This window comes from Papilio machaon, chromosome 21, assembly GCF_912999745.1.
Source record: "Papilio machaon chromosome 21, ilPapMach1.1, whole genome shotgun sequence".
Classification (NCBI taxonomy): Eukaryota; Metazoa; Arthropoda; class Insecta; order Lepidoptera; family Papilionidae; genus Papilio; species Papilio machaon.
The window spans coordinates 6,821,844-6,846,920 of record NC_060006.1 but is presented as its reverse complement, the minus strand read 5'-3'; the positions used below and the strand labels follow the sequence as shown (position 1 = coordinate 6,846,920).

Genomic DNA, 25,077 nt, shown 5'->3' with positions numbered 1-25,077 from the left:
TACCACCATACGTCAGTATGAAATCCACTGCCATTATTGTGATAGTCGTATCTGTGAATGGACTGATAGCGAAGAGCTTCGACCAACATATTAAGAAGCTCTCACTAAACAGTTGGATTATGAGCCTGATTGATACAAAAGGTAAGTTATTTTAGAAACCGCGCGCATAGTGAAGAGGTTCCTGTCTCTGCAGCTCTCACCACTGGTTGCTGCAGATGCGCAGCTACACGGCCTAAGCTAAGCACCCCCCCCCCCTCCGCCTACCCTGCACTCCCTTCGCTCTTCCCTTGCTAGGGCTGTTTTTAATGTCTGTGTTGTGCGCAAGGTCGTTTTGTATCAAATATAAAGCAAGTTATTGAAATCAGGCATAGTACCATTTGTGGAGGTGGCAGAGAAATAAATATACAGTTATCACCGAAATTCGTTTAATTATTGACATCAGTCAGGAACAAACAATAGACACTTATTCTATCAGTACTGGTACTAACAACTGATTAAACATTTACTTATTCCGTAAACTAAATGAGACATCACTCGGAAACAATTAAATCAATCAAACCGCTGTTGTCACTTAAACTGCTGATTAACAATGAAAAGAAATAAAATAAAAAACTTAAACGCTAGTAAAGTAAAGTAAAGACATTATGTAATTAATCATGGCCGAGTGGGGTCTGGTGGGAGGCCGGGTTGGGGACTGGGTCCGAGGCTAGGTCCGGGGCCGGGTTCGGGTCCGGGATGGGCGAGGTCGCGCACGCGCACCACGGGGCTGACGCTCATGACCTCGCGCAGCTGACGCAGACTGACGGCCACCTCCGCAGTGCCGAGGCGCAGACGGGTGGTGACGGCGGCCAGACCCTGCAGCCGAGGTCGCGTGCCGTAGAACGAGTACTCCTCGGTCTCCGATTCTTGAGGTCCATTGTGCGAAGGTAATTTAGTGGTAGATTTCTTGGCGATCGCCTGGCTGGGCAGCTTGGTGGTGGACTTGCGCGCGCAGCGGCGGGCCGGGGGCTCCGCCGGGGGCTCAGCCGGGGGGCTGTCCGGGGGGCCGTCCGGCGCCGGCTCGGCTGCGAGCGGTCGCTTGCGGTTGCCGAGGTTCGGGGCGAAGTCGCCGTGCGCCGCCTCCGTGTGCGCCCTCAGGTGGTGCATGTATTTGAATTGTCGCATACAATGGACGCAGAACAAGTTCTTTTTAGTATGGAGCACCTTGTGGTAGACGTAGTTGGGGGCGGTCTCCGGGTGGGTCGCCTCGTGGTGGACGTTCAGAGCCCCGATGTTTTCGTGCAGGGTGAGACAGACGCAGCACTTGACGACGATCTCCCCCTCCTTGGCGAGGGGGGGCGCGAGGCCGTCGTGCGTGTGGAGACGCGCCTCCTCCCCGGTGAGGGGCTTCTCGCAGCGCAGACAGAGCAGCCTGGTGTCCGCGGCCAGCGGGGGCCCGACTGCGCGCTGGTTCCTGGTGACCATGCGGGCGGGCAAGTTCTCGTGTCGATCGTGCAAGTGCTTCAGCACGCTCTTTCTATGGCCGTTGAAGTCGCAGTGAGCGCAGAAGTAGGGCTTGATGTCGTCGTGTCGGGACACGTGCACTTTGAACTCCTTGAGGCCGGGCAGCACGTCCCCGCAGAAGGGGCACACGTGCGCGGTGGGCGGAGGCGGAGGTGGGGGCGGGGGCGGGGGCGCGGGCTCGTCGATGACCAGCTTGTCGTCGTCGTCGCTGTCGCTGTCGCGGGGCGGGGGCGCGGCGTGGGGCGGGGGCGCAGCGCGGGGCGGGGGGGGGGGGGGGGGCGGGGGCGGGGCGCGCACGTCCGGCGGCGGGGCGACGTGCTCCTCGTAGCGCACTTCGAGCAGCGAGTTGTCGTCGGGCGGGGGTTCTCGTGCGGGGGGACGCGGGGCGGGCGCGGGGCCGAGAGAGCGGGCCTGGGCGGCGACCGCGGCGGCGAGCCAGGCTGCGCGCATGGCGGCGTTGCGCGGCGCCTCGAGCGCGCGGGCGCCGGGTGCGCCGGGTGCGCCGGGTGCGCCGGGTGCGCCGGGCTGCGCGTGCGCAGTCCTGCAGTGGAACTGCGCCTCGTGGTAGTTCTGGAACTTGTCCGGACAGGCGCTGCAACTCCACCTGTACACGTATAAAGTGATTACAATTAAATTATCGATGCTAAGAAATGGCGACGCGATGAACTTAATATTTCGAGTAATAGTATAGACTTAAAGTAAATAACAGACAACGATGGCTCCGGCGTCGACGGAAATACTAGCTACGGACTTGCACTCGCCTGATCTTGTTCAGTTCGATCTCCAGATGTTCTCGCATCGCCTTCTCCTCTTTCATGATCGCGCCGCATTTGGGACAGCAAAAATTTGCATTTTCGGGAGCACCAAATTTGCCAAAAGATTTCACTAGATCTTCGATGTTGTAATCGTTAACGTCGTCGGTGGCCTGCGCGGTTACTCCGGTAGAGGGAGAGGGGGCGGGGGCGGGGGCGGGGGCTGCAGGGTCAGATGGTCGGACGGAGGCTCCCTTCGATGCATTAATTCTGTTCTTCTCGATGGCAAGGAACTGGTAGTCGAGGATCTTGGCGATCCACATCTCGATGCGGGGGTCTACGGGCAGCTCGATGGCGTCGCGCGCGCGGCGGTGCTCGGTGGCCATGTGGTCGGCCAGGCCGGCTTTGTGGAACGCCTTGTACGAGCAGAACACGCATCCCCATCTGCAAACAACGTGTACCACACTTAGCTAACGGCGAGGGGCGTCATGGCGATGTCGCAATGGCGGCAGGGTGCGGCGTTACTCACTTCCTGCACTGCAGCTCCTCGTACAGGTGCGACTGCATCCGGTCCCTGCACTCGTCGGTCACGTCGCTGCACAGCGGGCACTTGTAGCGCAGCCCGGCCGGCTCGCACGGCCGCCCGAACCTCTCGTACAGCTCCCGCGCCTCGCCCTCGCCCTCGCCCTCGCCCTCACCCTCACCCGCTTCTGGCTCGCGTTTTACTATGTTGAGATCGACAGCGGGCGCTTGGGGCGCGGCGGGCGCGGAGGACACAGGGGGCGCGGAGGGCGCGGGGGGAGCAGGGGGCGTGGGGGGAGCATGGAGCGCGGGGGGCGCAGGCGAGGAGCACGGCTCGGCGCCGTCCTCCGCCTCGGTCTTGATGCGGGCGTGCGGGAGGGCGAGCCGCAGACGCTGGTGTCGCCAGCGCGGGGTGCCGTCCGGCTGGTCGGGGACGGCGCCCTCGCGGTAGTACACGTAGAACGTCTCATCTCCGCTCTCGGGATGAAACTTCGATCTATGCTTGGTTTCATTTTCTAAGGTGGAGGTTCGAAAAGCGCAGTGGAAGCACTTGTACTGCATCTTGCAGCCGTGCAGCTCGGCGCAGTGGTCGACCACCTCCTGGCGGAGCATGCTGCGGAACTCGCAGAGGCCGCACTGCCAGGGCTTGAGGTCCATGGTGGGCGCGGTGGGCGCGGCGGACGCGGCGGGCGGCGGCGCGGGGACGGGCGGGTCCTCGCGCACGACGAGCGCGGCGCCGGCGCCGGCGTGCCTGTCGGCGAGGTGCTTGTCCACGGCCTGTCGGCGGTAGTGGAAGTAGGGGCAGAGGGGGCAGGCGTAGAGCTTGGCGTCGTGCATGCGCATGTGGGAGACGACGCGCGCCGCAGTGAGCTGCTTGGCGGCGTGCAGGCGGTGCGCGGGCGGGCAGTGGACGCAGCTGAAGTCGGCGGCGGTGGAATGCAGCGCCTCCCAGTGGTGCTTGAGCATGTCCTCGCTGAGGGAGATGTAGCAGCAGCCGGGCGCCCCGCACGTGTAGCGCTGCCGGTCGGGCACGTAGCGCGGGTAGAGGGCGGCGCGGTCGGGCGCGAGGGGCGAGGCGGGCGCGGCGCGGGTCGGGCGCTCGGGGCGCGGCGCCGCCAGGGAGCTGGAGGCGAGGTTGACCATCTTGTCGAAGTGCTTCTCGTTGGTCTCGAGGTGGGGCACGGGGTTGACGGGCGCGGTGTTGGGCGCGGGACGACGCGCGGCGTGCAGCTGCAGATGTCGCGCCATGTTCAGCCGCACCTTGGTGCTGTACTCGCACACGGCGCAGAACACCAGCTCGTCGAGGATGGGTTGGATGGGCAGGCGATGGACGTCGGCGGGCCCGAACTTCGTCATTTTGGCGGGCGGCTGCGCCGACCCGGTCTCGCCGTCGTCGGACAGAGTTCTCTTGGAGGGCTTCTTCTTGGGCGTCTCGCCGACGACGAGCTGACACTTTCCGTCGCTGATAACGTTGGAGGTGACGAACTGTTTGGCGACGCCGTGGACGGCCTGCAGGTGCTTGCGCACGAGGCCGAGGGTGGCGAAGCGCTTGTCGCAGAGTGCGCAGACGCAGGGGGTGTCGCGGCGGGCGCAGTGGAGGGCGCGGTAGTGGTCGAGCAGGGCGGCCTTGGGGAGCAGGGCGGGGCAGTGCGCGCAGGGGAACTCCTCGCGCCCCGCGTGCACGCCCAGGATATGTCTTTTGAATATTAAAGCAGTTTTGAATGTAGCGGCGGAACAAACGCCGCACTTGAACAATTGCGATCTCTCCACCAGTTTCGTTGTGTCGGTTTCATTCGCGGAAACGTCTAAGGCGCCGTCGCAATTATCCTCGTCGCTATCCAAGGAAATAATCTCAGAGCTGGTATCGTTGCCCGAGCGTGGGGCCGGGGCCGGGTCCGGGGCCGGGGCCGGGGGCGAGGTAGGGGCCACGGGGGCAGGGGCGGAGGCGGGGGCGGAATGCTCGAGCTGTGCGCTCTCGGGTGCAACAAACGCGGCGTCTGCTATCTGATTATTAACACTTGATTGTAGATTCAAAAGCGATGCGCTTTCACTTTCAGTCAAGAAATCATTACTGAATTGCGGCTCGCTCATCTCGATGTAGTCGTCGCCGGGCGAGGGGGGCGCGACGGGCTCGACGGGCGCGGAGGTCGCGGGGGTCTCGGCGGGCGAGTCCTGGGACTCGATCATCTCCGTGGTTTGGCCGATCAGCTTTTCTAAATCAATGGAACGTTCCGCTTCTCTGGCGGGATCCCTTTTGGCGGTACTCGGGATTACATCGATTGTTGCAATTTTTGAAATGTTAAGTTGAGCCAAAGGAAGCACGCGGAAGCCGGCGTTCCCCTCCTACGATATATTATTTTAAATTATTTTTAACATAAACTTAGATATTTTTAAAAAGATCGGTATCGGGAAAGTTATGTACGGTTGTAACACCACTTACAATATTTCCTATGTACTATCATGAGACACGAGAAAACTAATCTTTTTGAAAGGCCTATCTTTTGAGAACATATTTATAAGGGAACGGGAGAGGGATTAGAGAATGTACATGGTTATACAATGTTGCGGCTAAGGGAGAGGAGGAGAGGGGGGGGGCGCACCTTGTTGGTGATGACGCGCAGGTAGGCCTGCGGGGGGCGCGCGGGGTGTTCGCGTGCGGCGTGCGCCAGCAGGCCGGCCTCGTCGTCGGCACCGTGCACGCACCACGTGCACTGGTAGAACTTGTAGCCGTGCACCTTCATGTGCTGGATCAGCTCCGCGGCTTTGCTCACGCCCATCGAACACACCTGCGACCGTATTCAAACACAAGTGACAGCCACAGAAGTAGAATATGTAATAAAAAATAATATTATGTAAAAGTAAAGCGATGCGGATACGTACGGAACACAGGAAGCTGGCGTCGAGGGAGTGCCGGAGCTGCAGGTGCTCGCAGAACTTGCCCGACGTGTACGTCCGGAACCTGCAGCCGCCCGCTGACACACAACACATCTCGTTACCCAATGGCAATCCACAGCTCTGTCTCACTTCCCCTTAATACAATCATCGCTAAACATCTACTCGCACTGCCATTCTCTAATATTGACTTAAACGGTGTAACGTTGCCGCTTGTAACTAATATCATACGCTTACATTCTTTTCTCAAAACAAGGTACATTTTAAGATGATCTCAAAGACTTGAATTCTTCTGCACAACGGAAATTACGTAAATTCTAAGTTTAACAAGACGTCGGCTAGAGAGATTGGACGTCGGAGTTAGTACTTACGTTGAACGCACACGTAGTAGGGCACTGCGATCTCCCGGGGCAGGATGCCTGCGGCGGTGGGCTGGTCGGTGGCGGCGGTCGGGGCGCGCGGCGCGGCCGTGGAGCGCAGCACGGCGGCGTGAGGGCCGAGGGCGGGGTGCAGACGCAACGCGTGCGCTCGCACCAACTGCGCGGCCGCGGCGCGGTAGAAGCAGTGACCGCACGCGAAGCGGCAGCCGCCGTGCGCCTTGAACACGTGCGTCACCAGGTCTACCGCGCTTTGCGACGAGTCGAAGTCGCAGTAGATGCAATCGAGCGCGCGTTGGCCGCCCGCGCGCTCGTGCGTCATCGCGTGCCGCAGCGCATCCCCGGGCTCGTCCGTGGAATAGCTGCAGAAGCGGCCGGCGCACTTGAATATGTGCACTAACTTTTCGCGATCCATCATCACCTCCAAAACTACTTTATTTTTCTTATCCATCACTTCAGTCTGTGTTTCTTCGTATTTGAATACGTTTTGTTTAATTTTTAATTGAAACAAGTCGGCGATGGAGGTATGCGACGCACCGGGGGTCGAGGCACCCAGGCTGACTACGCTCTCTATGACGGGAAGCGTCGTGGCCGGTGGCGTCTCCGCCGGGTCGATCAGTTCCGACAGGGGCCGGACGTTCAAATGATTTTTGTTCGGATTTTGTTCCTTCAAATTGACAACGTGGGGAACGATATTCGTATCGATGTTATTCGACGGGTTCTCTTCATTTTCTATTATTGGAAAATTATCAATATGCTTGTCGAGAAAATGCTGTAAGCAATCTTTGAAAAAGTGTTTTCCTTGGGGAGTTACGATAAGTTTACACAAGAAACAAAATCCATCCCAAATTTCGCTGTGTTTCAGCTGCACATGCTTTTTAAACGATATTAGCAGCGCGGTGCGATAATGGTTCTCTGTCCCGTTGATGCAGCACACGTATTCCTTCGTACCGGAAAGCGTGTAACTCACTTTAAAGTGCGGGTAGTCGAGAACGTCGTTGCTTGCAGCCGAGGAGGCGTCGGCCTCGATTATTAATTGTCCCCGTTCGTCTGTGGCAACGTCGTCCATTAATTGTCCGTGTTCGTCGGAGTCAGTTTCGTCTACTGGTTGTTCGTTTCTAACCGTCTCGCTTGCAAGTGGTTCCTGTTCGCGTGTGTCGGTCTCATCTGCCAGCGGTTCTTGGCCCAGCGTGTCGGAGGATACGTCAAGCGACTGACAATGTTGCATCACCTGCTCCGTATCACTGTCTTGTTCCGCTTCAACCTTAATATTTGAAACTTTACTTAATTCACATGTCTCCTTGGTGACATCTTCGTTTTCAAAATATATTTGCGATTTCATTTGCTTGCGTTTGGTATGTGTCGTATCAAGTTTTGCGTCCGACTGAATATCAAATTTTTCTATGTAGGATTCAGACTGTGTATCGGCCATTCCATTATATTGTTTTGGTTCATCACTCACTTCAGCCGTATTTTGGGTCCCACGGCTGCTTCTTAATATTCTAGGCTCTGACCCTGTCGTAGTCGTAGTCTTTGTCAACAACGACAACGTCTTTTTCGACATCATGCCCAAATTTATTGTATAAACTTCAGTTTCTTCATCGTTATGTCGATTGATTACATGTGTTTTTAAGTTTTCGAGGGAAATTTGTGTAAAATTACATTTGCCACAAATGTATCCTATTAATTGACCTTTTGGTTCCTTCGGAGGCGCGGGGATGTCTAAACTAAAAGGACATTGCTTCTCATTTCTACATTCTGAACAAATTTGTTTATATTCGCCAGTATGCGTACTAACGACATGCCAGAAGAAAGATTCCAATACTGTTTTCCGTTTACTGAACTCTTCAAAACAAAATCTACATACATGCTTATCAAAAGGCAATTTACTTAAGGTTTGGAAATTGAATTCCTCAGATTGCTCTATAGCTTCTTTCGCCATATCTGGGCTCATTCGGGACAGCGGAATCTCTGAATGAGGATGTCGTTTCTTATGATGGTAGACGATTTCGCTGCCGGTGTACGAACATAGCCGACATGAATAATTTGTTACATTCTTAGAGAAACAATATGTTTTGTCAGTAAAACAGGTGTTATCAGTAATATTTAGGCAACTTTCTGTCAAATCCTCAGAGGTGTTTCCTATTTCGGATCGGTTTAGTTCCATCTTTCTTTTCTTATTTTTCGATTTAATAACACCTGATTGCCATCCGCGCCGCCTTCGTTTCACTTTTTTCTTTATTTCTACTAATTGTTCATTACTTCCGAAGCTCTGCGATGATGCAAGAGACCCACTTTCAGACTCAGAACCACTTCCAACTTGCTTCTCACTGTTATTTGTATCGTTTGATTCGGCAATGGAGTCTGATTCGAACATATAAGGGTCTACATCGGTTCGCTCTAATACTTTGGTTTTAGATTTAGGTCCAGGTTTGTGCTTGATCGAAAGTTTAGATTCCGTTGTTATCTCTGCATTTTTATCTATATTCATAGGAGTTTGCTTAAGTGGGGCTTTTGTTTTTAAGGATTGTTTCTTCTTACATGCTTTGCCCTTTGAAGTTGCTTCTTCAAAAGATTGTTTAATTTTTTGAAGTATCACAACTGGGCTGTTATCAACGTTTTGATCGCCCTTTTCTGGCGAAGACTTATCTTCAACAAGCTTAGCTAAACGGCACATTCTGATGCCAGAAGTATTTAAAACATCTTCGTTTAAAAACATCTCCTTGATATCATTTTGAAGTTGCTTTAGTTCCCTTGAAGGCTTTTTTATATTGAGAGGTTTGTCAATTTTCAAAGCAGCTGAAGACCGAGTAGGAGGTTTCTGGGCGTTACCTTTACTATTCTTCATTTTACCTTTCATTTTTTTGATAGGTTTTGTGATCTCCACCTCGGCGTTTTCATTATTATTATTAGATAATTCACTTTCAACTGTCATATCTTTAATCTTGTCGTTATCAATTTTTTCCCGCAAAGCTTCTGAGTTATCTTCACTTACAACATTTTCCTTTACCTGTTCATCTTGGTCCTTGTTCTCACTATCACTAGTAATGCTCGGTCCAGGTGCTTGGTCAGTCTCAATAGTAGAATCAATTTCTACACTTCTGTGTAGTACAGCATCGGTGCTTATTTCCTGCGTTTTATCTTTAATATCTTCGTCACAATGCGTATCAGATATAGTATCGTTACTACTTACTGTAGCTTCAACTATAGCACTTTCATTATTTTTTTCTGTCGTACTAGCAAGAGACTTTGAAGAATTAGATAAATCTTCGTCATCAGAAACTATTTCACTTAACATTTCTAATTTTTTCTTTAACTTTTCATTCCCATTCGACTGCTCTTTTATCATTGAGAGTAATTCTTGTATTTTTGATTTATCTTTTAAAATTGATAATAAGCTTCCGATAGAATCTGACTGTTTACTCGTGTCGGAATGAGATGAATTTAATTGACTAGTATCCTTAACTTCAGTAGAAGTTATATCTGAACTCATTTCACAATGTAGTTCACCAGTACTATCCGGTAACTTTTCCTGACAAGCAGTTTCATGGACATTTTCGTTAACGTTAATTGTGCTATCGGGTGTAGAACAGATATCATCATCATCATCATAACATTTGGAAAGCTTTTTTTGTGGTGAAGTATATTTTATTTCGGTTTCTGTTGTTGAAACTACACCGCTATTACTATCTACTTCTTGTTTATTATCAGTTTCAGTATTAGGTATACTATCTTCATTTATTTTTATATTAGGTTCATTTACTTCAGTTCTTTTTTCGTTGTCATAATCTGAGTTTCCACAGGCCTTTTTTTCAGAACACGTAATATTTTCAAGCATATTCTCAAGAATTATCTCCTTAGTAAACTGTCGTTTATTCCCATCATTTTTAGAAGTTTCTAAATCATCGTCTAAATCAGCTATAAGTTCATTTATATTTTCAATAACAGGATCAGTAGCTAAGCTGTCAGGAAACATTTCAAGGTCCATTCCAAAACAATTATCAGAGTCGGGCATATAGTTTGACAAATCCTCAGCAGAAATTAGATTTTCGGAAAGTTTTGTACCTTCGGATTCAACGAATTTGCCGTCAACCGCACAATCTTTTGAATTTCTTAAATTCTCTGTAGTTTTGATGCCATCCCAATCGTTACATGTTATTTTGTCTTTTAATGTGGCACTATCCTTTTCAATCGATGTTTGGACACTGCATTCGTTGGATGTTTGAGAATCGATAATGAGAACAGTGTCATCATCAGAATCGGAATCGTATCGTAACGGTTTTGATATCCTATTTCGTTTTTTTCGTGAAACTGGTTTGTTGTCTGAATTAAGTTCATTTAATTTTTCATTTACACTAATCTTTGTTGAAGATCTTGTCACTCGCTTTTCAACGTAGCCAGAAACATTTTCAACTACACTTCTATTTTTATCGTGAACATCATCGTTCTTCTCTGATTTTTCTAATACTTTTTCATATCGTACAGATATCGGATCTTCTTCGCATTTATCTTTGTCTTCTACAAGTTTAAACGAATTTGTTTCATCTTTATTATTTTGTTTTTCTATTTCACATTTTTTACCAGTTTTAACATTCTCAACTTTAACATCATCAATTGTATCTTTAGAACATGTTTCCTCTTGAGCCTTTTTAATCTTCGGAATTTTATAATTTTTTACACCATAACCAGTCCCCAATATTGTTCCCTTGACAATATTATCATTGGAATAAACTATGCCCTGTTTTTTACGGTCATCAATAGATTTTCCTACCTGTATTTTGTTTTGAGTATCTTTATTAAGTCCGCGCTGAAGCCTTGGGTCCCTAATGTCTCCCCGACGAATAGACAATTTTGTAGATTGATCTTCCTTTTTACAAGTATCTAAGCTTTGACGATCACGTCTTGATAACCGAGGATCGCGATCATTTAACTTTTTCCTTATGTTAGTGACGAAATCTTGGTTAGAAAAGTGGCTACTTTCATTGTTTTTAGTCTCTGCATGTTTATATGATAGCAATTCTACTTTAATATCCTCAAACCTCTTTTTTGAATGACATTCTGCAGGTTCTCTTCCGACGCTGCGTGCACGTCTAAAATTCGTCTTTAGGTCCGGTGAATTTGTTTTCTTTGCAGTATTCAATGATGACCTTTCTGCACTTGGTTCACGACCTAAATGCCTACCAACACTTGATGCGCGTTTTCTTCTGGCATCAAAATCAGTACAAATTTTTGCTACATTTTTAAATTTGGAAATTGTATCTTGAAAACTCCTGTTAACACTTGTGTCAATAGTAAATGAACGGCCTGCATTTGATTGAACCGATAAAGTGTTCCCAGTTGTGTAATCTTTTTCTTTGTGACATTTTGTGTATTTATTATCTGATAAGTTACGACCCACACTATGTTCTCTTCTGTTATTACGCTTTGTGCCGCTATCATTATAAAATTTACCAATATCTGTTTCGTTACGATAATCTCCGACACCGTAGGCAGTACTACGGTCATTTGAATAACGTTGATCATATTTATAGTTTTTATAACTTGACCGACCTATGCTAGTTTCACGTCGACTAACGTGTCTGTCATAATTTCTATAAGAATCTGTATAATTTCGTTTGGATTCTTCATATTTATAATTACGTGTATTAAAGTTATGTTCAGTATATTTGCCACCATCCATATCATCATTACAATATGGTAGATTATCGCCCTCTGAATATCTATTATTTCTAGCAGTCTGAAATTTATTACATCTGGCTCCTGTATTTTGTATTATAGTCTGATTTTGTGAGAAATCGCCTCTACCGAATGGGTTATTTGGGGTCATTAGATGTTCTTTTCTCCCAAAAGGACGACTTATCGCAGGTAAACAATCTGATCTTCCAAAAGGATGATTTGGAGTAGGCGGACAATCTGATCTTCCAAAAGGAATATTTGGGGTAGGCGGACATTCCGTTCTGCCAAAAGGATGATTTGGGGTGGATGGACAATCCGTTCTGCCAAAAGGATGATTTGGGGTGGATGGACAATCTGTTCTGCCAAAAGGATGATTTGGGGTGGATGGACAATCCGTTCTGCCAAAAGGATGATTTGGGGTGGATGGACAATCCGTTCTGCCAAAAGGATGAATTGGTGTAGACGGACAATCTTTTCTTCCAAAAGGATGACTCTGGGTAGACGGACAATCTATTCTCCCGTAAGGATGGCTTGGAGTAGATGGACCATCAGTTCTCGGAAAAAGATAACTTGGTGTAGACGGACAATCGGTTCTTCCGAAAGAATAACTTGGAGTAGGTGAACAATCTGATCTTCCAAAAGGATGAGCAGGCGTCATTGGTCCTTCTGTCCTTCCAAATGCATGGATTGGAGTTATTGGCATGTCTAGTCGTCCAAATGAATGGTTTGGAGTTGGTGGACATTCTAAAGGAACAAATGAATTTTCAACATAAAAGGAACTTTGAATTTCACTATTGCTGTGACATAAATTACTACGTGAATCATCACGCAGCCGCGAAAAACTGCCAGCATTTTGTCCATCGATAACTGATACATTATTTGGTTCGACAACAGGAAATATGGGAGCATATACATGATCTTTTTTTGAGTTGTCGCTATCAAATGATTGCCTTGAAGGAGTCATTTCATACCCCATAGTTGTTGAAGTCAAATTATTTACCATGTTTGGAATAACCTTCGTTTGGGTAATACCGCTCATTCTATTAATTGTCGTTTTTGGCATTCGAGTGGGTGTCATATTAGGTGAAAAGTTAGACTGAGTTCTAGAAACATTGTCTGCTGAACTTATATGACCACTCTCAACATTTAGGTTGCCAAAATCTCTTCTTACTCGAGGATCTGCCAACGGCAATGCTTTTTCTATCGTACTTGGTTCCGTTTCTTTTTTAGACCCTTCTAATGGCTTTTCGAGAAGTTTATTGTCCGTCAGCAATTTTGACAGCGGCTTAAGCGGCATCATTCTCATATCCACGTCGCTTATTGAAGGCGCAACCTCTGCTTTCACTGGCTCCGCAGGAATTATAATTGGTGGTTTAATTCCTGTATCAGCAAAATCTTCATGATCGGGTGACTTAGGAGCTAAAGCACTGTACATATCTTTGGTAGATGGGCTCCTTTTTCCATTGTCTTCCTCATCAGAAGTTTCAGCAAGTGACATATTTGTTGATAAATTAAATCTTTCATATTCCTTCTCCGTTAACTTTAAACTTTGTTTTTTCAGTAGTTCATCTTTTGACGTATTATTGTAAATTTCACTTGTTACTTGGGTGGCTTGTGATGCAGATGTTGATTTCTCTTTATATTTCTCAATAGAAATTCTTTTCTTTGGTAAAATCTTTTCCATGTTTGCCACTTTCATCACTTTAGGTTGATGTAATGGTGGCGTGTTGGTCTCGCAATCAGATAAAGAAATTTTTTCACTTAATATTTCTTTCTTTAAAGCTTGTAAGATATCAATTTCTTGAACTACTTTTTGTTTCGCATTAGTTTCTAAATCTAGTAATGGTATTTCTATGGAATCTTGCAATTTGGTTAAATTGTTATGTGATTTATTCTCTGTAGGTACAGTTTCATTGGTAGTCTCATTTAAGGCGATTGTAGAGGATTTGTTCGGTATAGCTTGTGGAATTTTAGAAGAACTATCTTTATTTAAGCAACTTTTGGTGGACTTTGGTTTTAAATTAGTCGGCAAAACCTCGGATATTTTATGTCGATTGATATTTGATATGTTAGTGTTTTTAAATTTTTCATTTGAATCATTGCTGTCGTTAGATATATCTGACGTTTTATCTCCAGTTTCGTGAACTCCACCATCTTTTTCATTTTTCTCAGGTATACTAGATATGTTTTCCGAGATGGCTCTATGCTGTTTAGTTGCTTCCTTATTTTCAGATTCAGTTTCGATTATTTTCATGTATGTCTCGTCACTTCGGTAAGGTTCAAAATCAGATATGTCTATTATTGTATTTTTTTTGGACAAATCATTTGTAGTAATTGTTTCATCTTGACTTTTCTTTTCCGAATTAATTACGAGACATATTTGAATTTTTCGAGGCAGATCATCTTTTTCTTCTGCCTTTGGCTTGTTACTTGTTTCATCTTGATCTTTATCCACAACTACCAAACTGCCATATATGCTTTCAATAACTTCACTCTCGCTGTCTGATAATTCACCTTCTTCGAATTCCTTTTTCTTCTTTGACCCCGACTTCTTTTTGCGCTTATAAGATTCGAGTATTAAATCAGAAATATCGTCTTTGGCACCGGTTTGTTTTAATTCGGAGAGGATCTGAGTCCTCAATCCACGTAATGTGTCAATGTCAACGTCGTTGTCGCTGCAGTTAATGATTCGAGATAGTATATCTTTAGTATTTAAAGAATTTAGACTTTCTTCTGGAACTTTAAGTGTTATATTTAAATCTTTTAGCTGATTTGTTTGCTCAGATTGACTCGAAGACTTTTTCCTGTCACTTTTATTTTGTAAGAATGTAGTTTTTCGCGGCGATTTTTTAGGAGTTCGAATGGGAGATTTTCTTTTTGACGTGTCTATCGGCCTAGGTTTAGTTTCTGGATCAGGGGAGATCAGAACACGAGTATAATTTTTTTTATGCAATGATGAAGAAGATTTGTCACTATCAGTAAGTGATGAACGCGTCGGAGAAAGAGTATTGTTCTGTCTTATTTGAAACAAAGCTGGTTCTTTACTACCGGGTGTGACCTCTTCACTCCGAGAAGGGCCTACTATCTCAGGCAGCGTGTCAGAGTCTTGCAGTCGTGCGGTGACTTTTTTAAGTTTACTTCGCACCAAATCCAACTGAGGATTGTGACTCCCTATATCACTGCTCTCCAAAAATGAGTCTCTCTAAAAACAAAAGAATTTACTATGTAGTGTGCTATAAAAATTTATTAAAATTATATAAACTCCATATTTATTAAATAATATTAAAATATTCTAACCTGTTCAATTTTTGCATACAAATTCACCAAAACTTGTTCACATTTCATTAAGTTCTCCATTTTCATTCTAAAACAAATAAATGGCTATTAGTCAAAAGAAAAGCCTTGAGTAACTAAATAAAAAGTAGTGTGCGGTCTCATTACTTTATGGACAGACATAGGAAGAGGATGGCGGAAGAAAGTACGAGTTTATATTACGTAGCTTTTAAAACTAAGCTGTAAGGTAATAGCGCACTCGTAATCTCCTCGCTTAACGTTACTCCCCGGTCGGGTTGTGGGCAAGTGGATTTCTCGCCGACGTCTCAGCGAACCCGTCAAAGCGAAAATCACTTTGCTAACAAATTAAAATCTATATCCCGCTCAATCGGCGACGTCGAGGCAACGGCGAGAATATGCCGCGGCAATCGCGAGGCGGGACCTTTAGATTTAGAGCATCTTCAAATTTACGACCATTTCTTACCCCAGTTGTAATTAAATTCTGACATAAATGTAAAACTTAAATCTCACTCAAAGAAAAACCTCTAAGTTTTAACAAATTGCACATTCCATTTACTGTATACATAATTCAGGCAGCTGTCCCCCTTCCCCACCTAGAGACTGACGACACGAAATATGCATTATGTGATGGCTAAAAATCCTATAGATCGTTAAATTACTCAAATACTACTTGTCTGTTTTTCATTAAAAACCACATGTTTATAAGAATTCCTTTTGAAATAAAAAAAAATACCTACAGGCCCCCCACACCCTTCACCATCGGCTGACGAAGCCCTTGCAAAGTACAGTAATGGTCGAAGAGTACAACCCGTGACATTTTTAACGTGGTAATCTTGATGGTGTTTAATAATTAATAAAAAAAAGTGGAGCAATAAAAGACATGAACCTTTTTCTCTTATCCAACAAAAGATCGCGGAGGGAGCGTATCTTGGCGAGCTGTGCAAGGCGCGGGTTGCCGCTGCCGGACCCCGCACTCTCCAACTTACAGATCATGTTCTCCAGGAATGGAATGTATTTCTTCATCTCCTCGAACTTGCGATCGTAATCCGTCTCCATTTTTTATGCTGAAAATAGAACAAAGAATAAAATGGAATTGATGAGTTGCCTATGTGAAAAAACACCAATAAATATAATTGCAGTTAAATGTAATTTGTCAATGCATTTAATTGGCATAAATATCCAAAATGTTTGTGAATTTTGTAATTGTTCTATTTCATATGTAAGTCTTTGTCATTTGTCCGACAATTTACGACTATTAAAAGTTAAATAATTTAAATAGTCTTTATATAACTGTTAAAAATTACTACGTTTTAAGTAACAGAATTACTTTTTTAAGAAAGTGGTATAAACATAACTGTGATATTCAGCGATAACAGGCAAGAATCGAACAAAAATATCAACAAGCAAAAAATCGCCTGTAATGGCAACACAAACAGGAACATTTTATTATGTTACACATAAAAAAAATAACAAGCAGCCGCTCCCGACTTCGCACGGGTGAACACTTGTAGCAATGTTAACAAAGCTTACAAACATTGAAAAATGCAAATCTTGCCTTGTCACAATTAAGTATGTCTTACTAGTCGGGTGACGCCCGCCGGTAACCTTCGAAATCGCACTTAAATAACGAAGTCAGGCCCACATGTTGTCCTGTATTAATATTTCTGAACAAATGAAATTCTCAAATTCTGTTCAAAAGTTTGACGTTTTTGGAGTAAATAAATATACAACGTATACTCTAAGAGCTACAAAAGCCATACCTTTATCTGCGACATTATAGGAAACTTCTCGTTTTAACCAAAAACTTATGAAAAATATTACATAACATGAAGATTGTGAAATAAAACAAATACTAATAAATATACAAATCATAATGATAATTTAAGAAATTTATACATATTATACTTGTTTACAAATGCTCCATATTAGTAATAGTGCATATTGTGCACAAATATTTGTGTGGCACACATTCAACAACAATCACTTTCAACAATGCTTTATGCTTTACTATTAGCTTTGTTTAGTATGCCCTCATGCCTCGGATCATTTATCACGTCCTAAGTATAAAATTAATAAGACATAATCTGCATATTTATTCTGATGTCCACAAATATTTTACCGAATATTTATTTTATACCGAAATTCAAGTAACGATTTAAATTCTATTAAATAAACTAAATAGGGTATCATTTTATATAATATAGGATAGTGAAGATTAGGAAATAAACAATTGGCGACAATTGATGTACTTTTTAGCCGACTTCAAAAAGAAGGTTATACAATAATAGTTTATTTTTTTCACATGGTAACACTTGTTTTAAAAACGTGCCCTACGTCGGGTGCAAACTAGGGATGGCGATTCTTTCCAAAAAAGATCGATTTTTAAATCGATTCGAATCGTAACCTGATAAATCGATTCATAAAAAAATCGAGGTCTAAAAAATCGATTTCTAAAAAATCGATTTTTTTTCAAATTTGTATTTACAATGTAAATATAAATCCATTTTAAGAAAAACAAGAATGGTACCATAATAAATAATCTCTGGGATCTCTTATCAGTAAAAATCAGGAATTTTATAGTTCAGGGAATTCGATAATTACAATTATTTTTATTACCATATCAAAATATCAGATCACATATAAAAGAAGATATTTATTTTCTAAATGCATTTGTTAGATTAAAAATTTAAGAAGAAGAAGAAGCTTTTTAAAAACAACAATTTGTCAAGTCTACTGGGATCCAAGCGGTTCCGCTCATCACTTGCGATGTTGCCGGCAATCGAAAAAAGGCGCTCACAGGGAACAGATGATCCTACGATACTCATATACATCACGGATATTGAGTGAACATGGTGATAAATAGAGTTTTTTTGTTCTTGCCAATAAAATATAGGATCATACTTTTGGTGCACAACTGCCTGTGATAAATAGTGTTTAAACTCTTCGTTTAAGCCTTGACTTTCCAGTGCAAGTGTATTACATGTAGAGAATTGCTTTTTACAACTTATGAAAATCCCAAATTCCTTTTTCTAAATCAGTCCCTTCTATTGCGTCAAATTCTTCACTATTATTTTGTGGAAGTTGTTGCTGTGATTGAATAACTAAAATTGAAGTATTTATTCTATTTATTGCTCGAGAACAGGCTACATGGTCAGAAAAATGAATATATTTTGGTATTATATGGTCAGTATATTACAACAATCAACCAATCAAAGCATATATATAAACAAATGAATAAATATAATAATAACAAGACAAAACAATGACGCAATATCAATCAACCAAGTCAAAGATTACCAACGTAACTTTTTTTTTACTAAAGAGAAGCAACGATAACTAAGCACACCGCCATCTCGCGAATTTTTAAGTAATTAAACTTTTAACTGGCAATGCCGTAATATTGGGAGTACATTCAGCTAATTGTAAATTATTTTTTTTTACCATAAAAGAAAAAATCGAAAGTCGATTTTCAAGGGTAAAATATCGATTCACTGAATCGATTCAGTACGACATATCGATTTAAAAAATCGATTTATTTAGTCCGAGAAATCGATTCTTCGATTTGAGATCGCCATCCCTAGTGCAAACAAACAGCAAGGGACTGCAAGAGGGCGACAGCTCACAGAGTGAAAAGGAAAACGAATGTTGTTTCAAAATTATGTAATTATGTCGCACGTATTTTATCTTACACTGAAAGATACCAATCTAATGACACTTCGCTCGGTCACAATGTATGGCTCGCATTTTTAATAGAGTAGACTGGCGATGTCCAATTTACACACAAAGGTGGCAGTGAACGTGATAGCTCGCTTCAGATTCGATCTCATGTTGGTAGACGAAAATTTCTTCGTTCGAAATTCAAATTATTCCCTTCATCGCATTCTTTTGTCAAACGGGAGTCACAAGCAACAGCAACCATATAAAACAATCGTTTAACTTCGAGCACGTGGAAGGAAAACATTAGTGAATCGTCTACACATCCGACAACTTCGTATACAAAACAATATTTCATGTAAAAAATGTATGTATGTTTCATGTTTCATGTTTTCATGTATTTATATTTCAACAAAGAACACGCCAATTTTTAATATTTTATAATAAAATAATAACTTCAAGATAACTACGTTACGCCAAATATCGTTGTAAACCCCCGAAGCACAGGGGCCGTTCTTGGTAAGCTGCTGTTTCATCACAGTATACAGATAACACAGAGTACAAAGTAAACGTAGGAATGGTTACTGTAAATGCCTAAAGTGTGGCTAACAATTAGGATTGATGAACAAATTAATGTTAGAAGAAATCGAAGTACGAGAATTTGCGTCAAATGGTTTTGTGTATCGGAAGTAGTCTGGCACTAACTACCTGTGAAATTTAATATTGAATTTGTGAAAAAAAATATATAAGAATTTTAAATCTTAATGAGAAGACTGTTAGGTAAGTTGTTTTCGTTTACAAGGTGGAGTCTACTGAGTTCCTCACTATTAACACATGTCATTATTAAACATTGTTGATTTTAAGAAAATTTCTGAGGGAGTCGTACAATATATGATATTTATCACAACTTTTCGTTATACATAAAACTCGTATGATTTAACAATTTATTGCAACGACTAGTCATTTTTAGAAATTAGACAATGATAATAGGTACAATTAGTGTTACTAAAAATTTGTACCGCAGAACAACGAGCGCTACAACTAAATAAGGAACAGGCGCCATAGTGCCATATTGAAAATTTTTAGGCATGCGTAATCAAAATTATTGCATTATAAAAACATGAATTGTAAAATACCTAGTTATTCATTAGCTGCACAAAATTAATTCTTCACTTCACTTCACTTTTTGGTAAATATCTGTCACAAGATATCACAAAACAGAATGAATAAATAGGCCCAGGCTAGTTCCCGCTTGCCACGCGCTGCTTTTACGTTGCGCCTGCTTTGTCTTGCGCCGTTGCGATTGAAGTGATCAACTAAACAAAATGGCGACGCGGCCGTGAGTTGCGGGCGCCCTCCTATTACCTACCGTCCTTTTTACAATACTTTGGCTTGGTAATAAGCAAATGTAAGCAAAGGATCGAAGCAAATTAACCAACATTTTAAGCCAGGATTATTTAATTTTTACCATAGTTTTATGTAAACATTTAAAAAAAGTCATCGAATTCATTATTTTACTATTTATCATATTGTGTAATACTAAAGTAAAATAGAACTACTGTGTTATACAAATTCACATACCTTAGCATTCGAAACATTTTAGTTAAGTCGGCAATAATTCTTGCCCTTCCGCTTGAGTATAGCTAGCAAATTGAAGAAGAGAATGTTAATCTCCTGTCTCACACTCATGTTATACGATATCGAGAAAACAAACGTTATAAACGAGAAGGAATGATGTAATGAATTATTTCACAGGTCCGTATGCTACTGCTATTATTTTACGGTTGCACATCTTCGGAATTACTGTAACATTGATTCAAACAATGCTGTTCACTTTATTCACTCGTGACGCCCGACAACATTTTTGTATTTTAAAAATGGCGTCTTCATTACATATCGAGATTTACAATCTCGCCATGTTATAAAGACGACATGTTTGCTAATAGCTAACATAAAAAGAAAAATAACCCGATCAAACTTTTCAAATGCACTAACCTTTTAGTCTAAATCAATCAAAAAGAAATGTTTAACAAAAATTCTAGTCACAGTCGACGATTGCGCGATGAATATACAAAATTTTTTGTTTGGTAAGTGTAGCGTCCATTATTCCTGTGCGATAGTTCTCGTTCTCGGCTGTCGGGTCGGCTCTCTAGGACGTACGATGAACGAGACTGTGCGATGTGTTCAAAATGGATACCGAGCAATCCGGTCAAGCAACGCCCCACCGCCGGCAGCGGAGCGCCTCGAATTCAAATTCATTCGACGAGCAGCCACGTCGGTGGTAATGCGCGTAACGCGAGGATAGTGTTCTGTTAATATTTTCCACGCGTATTATTTTTCAAATTTTATAATAAGTATTTAATTCACGTCAATACACAAGTCTTCTGTACGCATTTAAACATTGTTTTTCTGGAATATTCTTCTCCGTTATTTCTGGCCAGATATAAAAAGTTAAAAGAGGTCGTATTCAATGTGAGTATCGAATGTAAACGCGCCAAGTTTTATCTGGATGTTATCGTAATTTTGTTGAAGCTATGTTAGATATTTCACAGCAAGCAATATAAAGTGTGTGATGGTGATAGAAAAACATTATACATTTATTTGTATCTTGTGTTCGTAAAGTATCATTTATAGAGTTTGTAAGAAGATTTGTTTTGAATTTTCATAATTCAGTCTTACTGACGTCAGTGTCAAAGTGTTTTCAAATAAAACACGATTTTTACAAGAACATTATGTAATTAACTATTTATAATATAAATATTACATGTTCTTAGTGATTTTCTCACATTGTTGATGATTTCGGTTAGTTACGTAAAAGAAAAAAAATATTCTTTAACAGTTTTCTAGTGTTATGAAATTTTTCAATGTTAGAGACGTGAATTTCGTTACCGCAATTTTATGGATATAAAAGTTGAGAACCGCAAATATACAACGTACAAGACTCGTGGAGAAGGAATGATAAATAAATAGATAGATCGGTAGTACATAACTATGTTTCAATACCTAAATCATTATCAAATATATTAAAAACTGCCTAAATAATGTGGTCGGGAACGGAATATCTGACAATGTAATACCAAAATGAACGCTGCGTTTTACTTAATAAACATTTCTGCTAAGAGTGGAAAGATTTCGCCTTGGATTGTTTGCCGAAAACCTCGATTGCTCTACGAACTTCCTTTTCGTCGTAACATTCGATTATCAAGCGCTATTTGACCAATACAGAAGTTGAAACAATACCTAAACATAAAGTCTGTGTGCGAATTTTTAGAAATACATTGTAGTGAAGAAGTTAGCGTTACGGGAGGAAAAAAGATCAAAAGTGTTGACAATTTGCTGTCTCGCTTTATTAAAGACTATTTCGAATGCCATTGCTGGTTACTCTGGTTCTAGAGTAGACCTATAAGCGAGTCTTCATATTACGAATTTTTTGTTGAGTTTCTCTAGAAGTCCGCTTTAAGGTGCAATTTCGCAGGACGCGGCAGGCGGCAAACGGCAGCAGCGCGAGACTTGCATATTATGTCGAATTCGGTATCAAAGTAATGCTGTCTTTGAGTCCCGCGAAAGTGCACCTCTATAGTTTTTTTAGAATTTGCCATTACTTGATGGGGAGTGATGGTAAGTAGGTATCGTATAACTTTCCCTAAAGACTATGAATTACGAATGCAGTTATTGAATCGATCGATATATTATTCTTTGATAATCCGCGAGAAAAATTACAAGTTACAATAGTTTATAACTGGAACATATTGTCTAACATACTCTTACAACTTAAATCAGACCCCTTACTTACGTTTTGGCACGTCAGGAACAAGCGTACTCATCTGCCTGACGTGCCAAATCAAGCACAATGATATTGTTCACAAACATACAATGAAAGGATAAACGTGTCTCAATTATCTATTTTTGTATAATAGATCTTATTCCATAGAGAATAGATCGGATTTTGGTTTAAAACAACGTATCATTTCGATATTTTCTCTCCGGAGGTGGGACAGACAGTTAAAGGACAAGAACAAAGTTTAGGTCGCACATCATGATGTAGCTGGAAAAGGACCTTCAGCAGCAATTCACAGCATGTTGTTAAGTTCGATCTGGCCAGATTTTTTTTTAAAGTCGCGTTTATGTCATGTAGTTGTTTATCCATTCTGTTGGAAACATTTTGTATTTGATGTGAGTAAGTATCGATATGTCTGCAGTGAACAAAATACTATAAACTTTTATGAAAATATATTATTATAATAGATATTTGAAAGACAAATTCTCAAGGGTGTTTTTTGAATTTTACTGATTGATTTTGACTACCTATCTTTCCAACGATTTTCGATATAATGTAGGTAATTAAACCTATGCAACTACTGAAAAATGTAGATTTCTTTGACTTATAACTATCATAGCAAATGGTCAGAATATTATGTGCGCAGTCCGCAGCAAATAAATTAAACAAATAATACAAGGTCAAATTAAGTAAGACTTGTTTGAACAAGTTGGTAGATTCTACACATTTCAAGTTTAATTTTCCTCGTGTAAATAACACAGTCTGCAGTCTTTTGTCTTTTATTTATCATAAGAAATCATCTTTAACATTTTACAAATACTTGAATTAAATAATACCAGAATCCTTGATTTTGACTTCATAAAAATGTAAACAAGTTATTCATAATTAAGTTAATAATTTCTTCGAGTAAAACTAGATAAACTATAAAAGATAGTTGATGAGAAAGACAAATGCTGCTGTCCCATTCGAAAGCAGTATCGACAGAGCGGATTGGCAACATCGCACAGCACATTGAGGTGCGGCAACGTGTTGCTGATCGATGTTCCGTCTTCTCTTTCTTCACCTACACTCGACTGTGTCATTTTTTGGTCGATATTCACTCTACGTGACGTCACACCAGTATTGTATACCTATTTTTTAAGTGTGAAATTCCACTGCATGGCCATGATGTTCTGAAGAAAGAGTGTTATTTTGTACTCACAGATAAGACAATACTATCACCATTATGGTATCTGCGTACCTCGTAAACTCGATATTGTCTAGTACCGTAGGCAAAGATAATGCAACGCCAATTTTTGTTAGCATTTTAACGATTTCTTCACATTACTGAATACTTGTATTATTACAACGTACTACGTACTACGCTTGAATTGCATAAATAGGAGTTAAGTAAATTAATAATAATAGCAGAACACAATGCACAGCGCGCAATTGACTGGGGGCTGCCGAAATATATATTTGAAAAATATAAATTTCATGGTTACTTTCTAGGGTGTAAAATTAAAAAATCATGATAAACTATTTTATATTAGATTAAGTGTCATACCCAGTCCCTGCGACATTATAAATATACATACATACATAATTCATAATTGTGAAATGTGAATAATTGTCCCTTACACTGCAATATGACGTCACGCATGTCCACAGTCCACTACTGCGCACATTGAGCGCCATCTGTTATTCTTAATAGGCATTATTATGTTTATATATTATGATAAAATCTTTGATATAGCAACACTACCTACACCATGAACATACCTTTTGGAACATACAGCGAAAAACCCATGATGAACACAGCATTTAAAAATAATTTATCATGATATCACAAATTAAATTACAATCGTAATATATTGAAAACCCAATAACGTTAAAGACAAGGCTTGGCAAAAACTTGGCAACAAATTTTTCTTTTTGATTATATTTGTGTTGCCATTGAAAAAAATTAATTCCATATTTAGCAACATGAATTTTTCACTTTACTGGGTAGGCAAAATTACAAAATTGGCATTTTTTAAAATGGTTACGTTTCATGTAATAGGAATTCATGAGAAATGGCGGTGGTGCTAAATGCAAATACAAAATAGTTTCATTGTTTCCTGTTAGAGGCGCTGATATTATTCCTTTTTCTTTAACGAGCTGAAAGATTTATTTTGTTTTTGTACTACTGCTGCCATCTAACACCGTTTATAAAGAAATATTTTTCAATGAAATACCAAAGTATGCGTTTCACCAATAGATGGCGCAAAGTTTAATATAGAAATCAATTCTCAAACAATTTTAAATGATGATTTCCACCAATAGATGGCGTAAAAAGCAAGTACAGTATTTAATTTAAATTATTAAAATATGGTAATCTTATCTATATATATATAAAAGAAAGTCGTGTTAGTTACACTATTTATAACTCGAGAACGGCTGAATCGATTTGACTGAAAATTGGTGGGCAGGTAGCTTAGAACCAGGAATAGGACATAGGATAATTTTTACCCCGTTTTCTATTTTTTTTTATTCGGCGCGGACGGAGTCGCGGGTAAAAGCTAGTCAATGATATAATTTCATTTTAAACTAACTTTTAAACTGAAACACAATTGTATTATAAATAAATAATTGTAATATATTAGGAGTA

General features: G+C 41.7%; 1 protein-coding gene across 1 annotated transcript; it reads right to left on the bottom strand.

Annotated features, from left to right (window-relative positions):
- Positions 1 to 387: 387 nt before the first annotated feature.
- Positions 388 to 21,240, bottom strand: LOC106712954. The gene is made up of 9 exons (XM_045683375.1): positions 20,666 to 21,240; positions 15,903 to 16,080; positions 15,020 to 15,086; positions 6,041 to 14,924; positions 5,658 to 5,749; positions 5,378 to 5,563; positions 2,785 to 5,120; positions 2,265 to 2,699; positions 388 to 2,107 (listed from the first exon to the last, which is right to left on the bottom strand). The coding sequence occupies exons 2-9, from the start codon at positions 16,070 to 16,072 to the stop codon at positions 655 to 657; spliced, it is 13,623 nt and encodes a 4,540-aa protein (XP_045539331.1). The 5' UTR covers positions 16,073 to 16,080; positions 20,666 to 21,240; the 3' UTR covers positions 388 to 654.
- Between the last annotated feature and the right edge of the window lie 3,837 nt (positions 21,241 to 25,077).

Coding starts and splice junctions, on each gene's coding strand:
- LOC106712954 (XM_045683375.1), bottom strand. CDS start 16,072: ATGGAGACGGATTACGATCGCAAGTTCGAGGAGATGAAGAAATACATT. Junction 5,564..5,657: donor ACGCCAGCTTCCTGTGTTCC/GTACGTATCCGC, acceptor ATACGGTCGCAG/GTGTGTTCGATGGGCGTGAG. Junction 5,121..5,377: donor TGCGCGTCATCACCAACAAG/GTGCGCCCCCCC, acceptor AATATATCGTAG/GAGGGGAACGCCGGCTTCCG.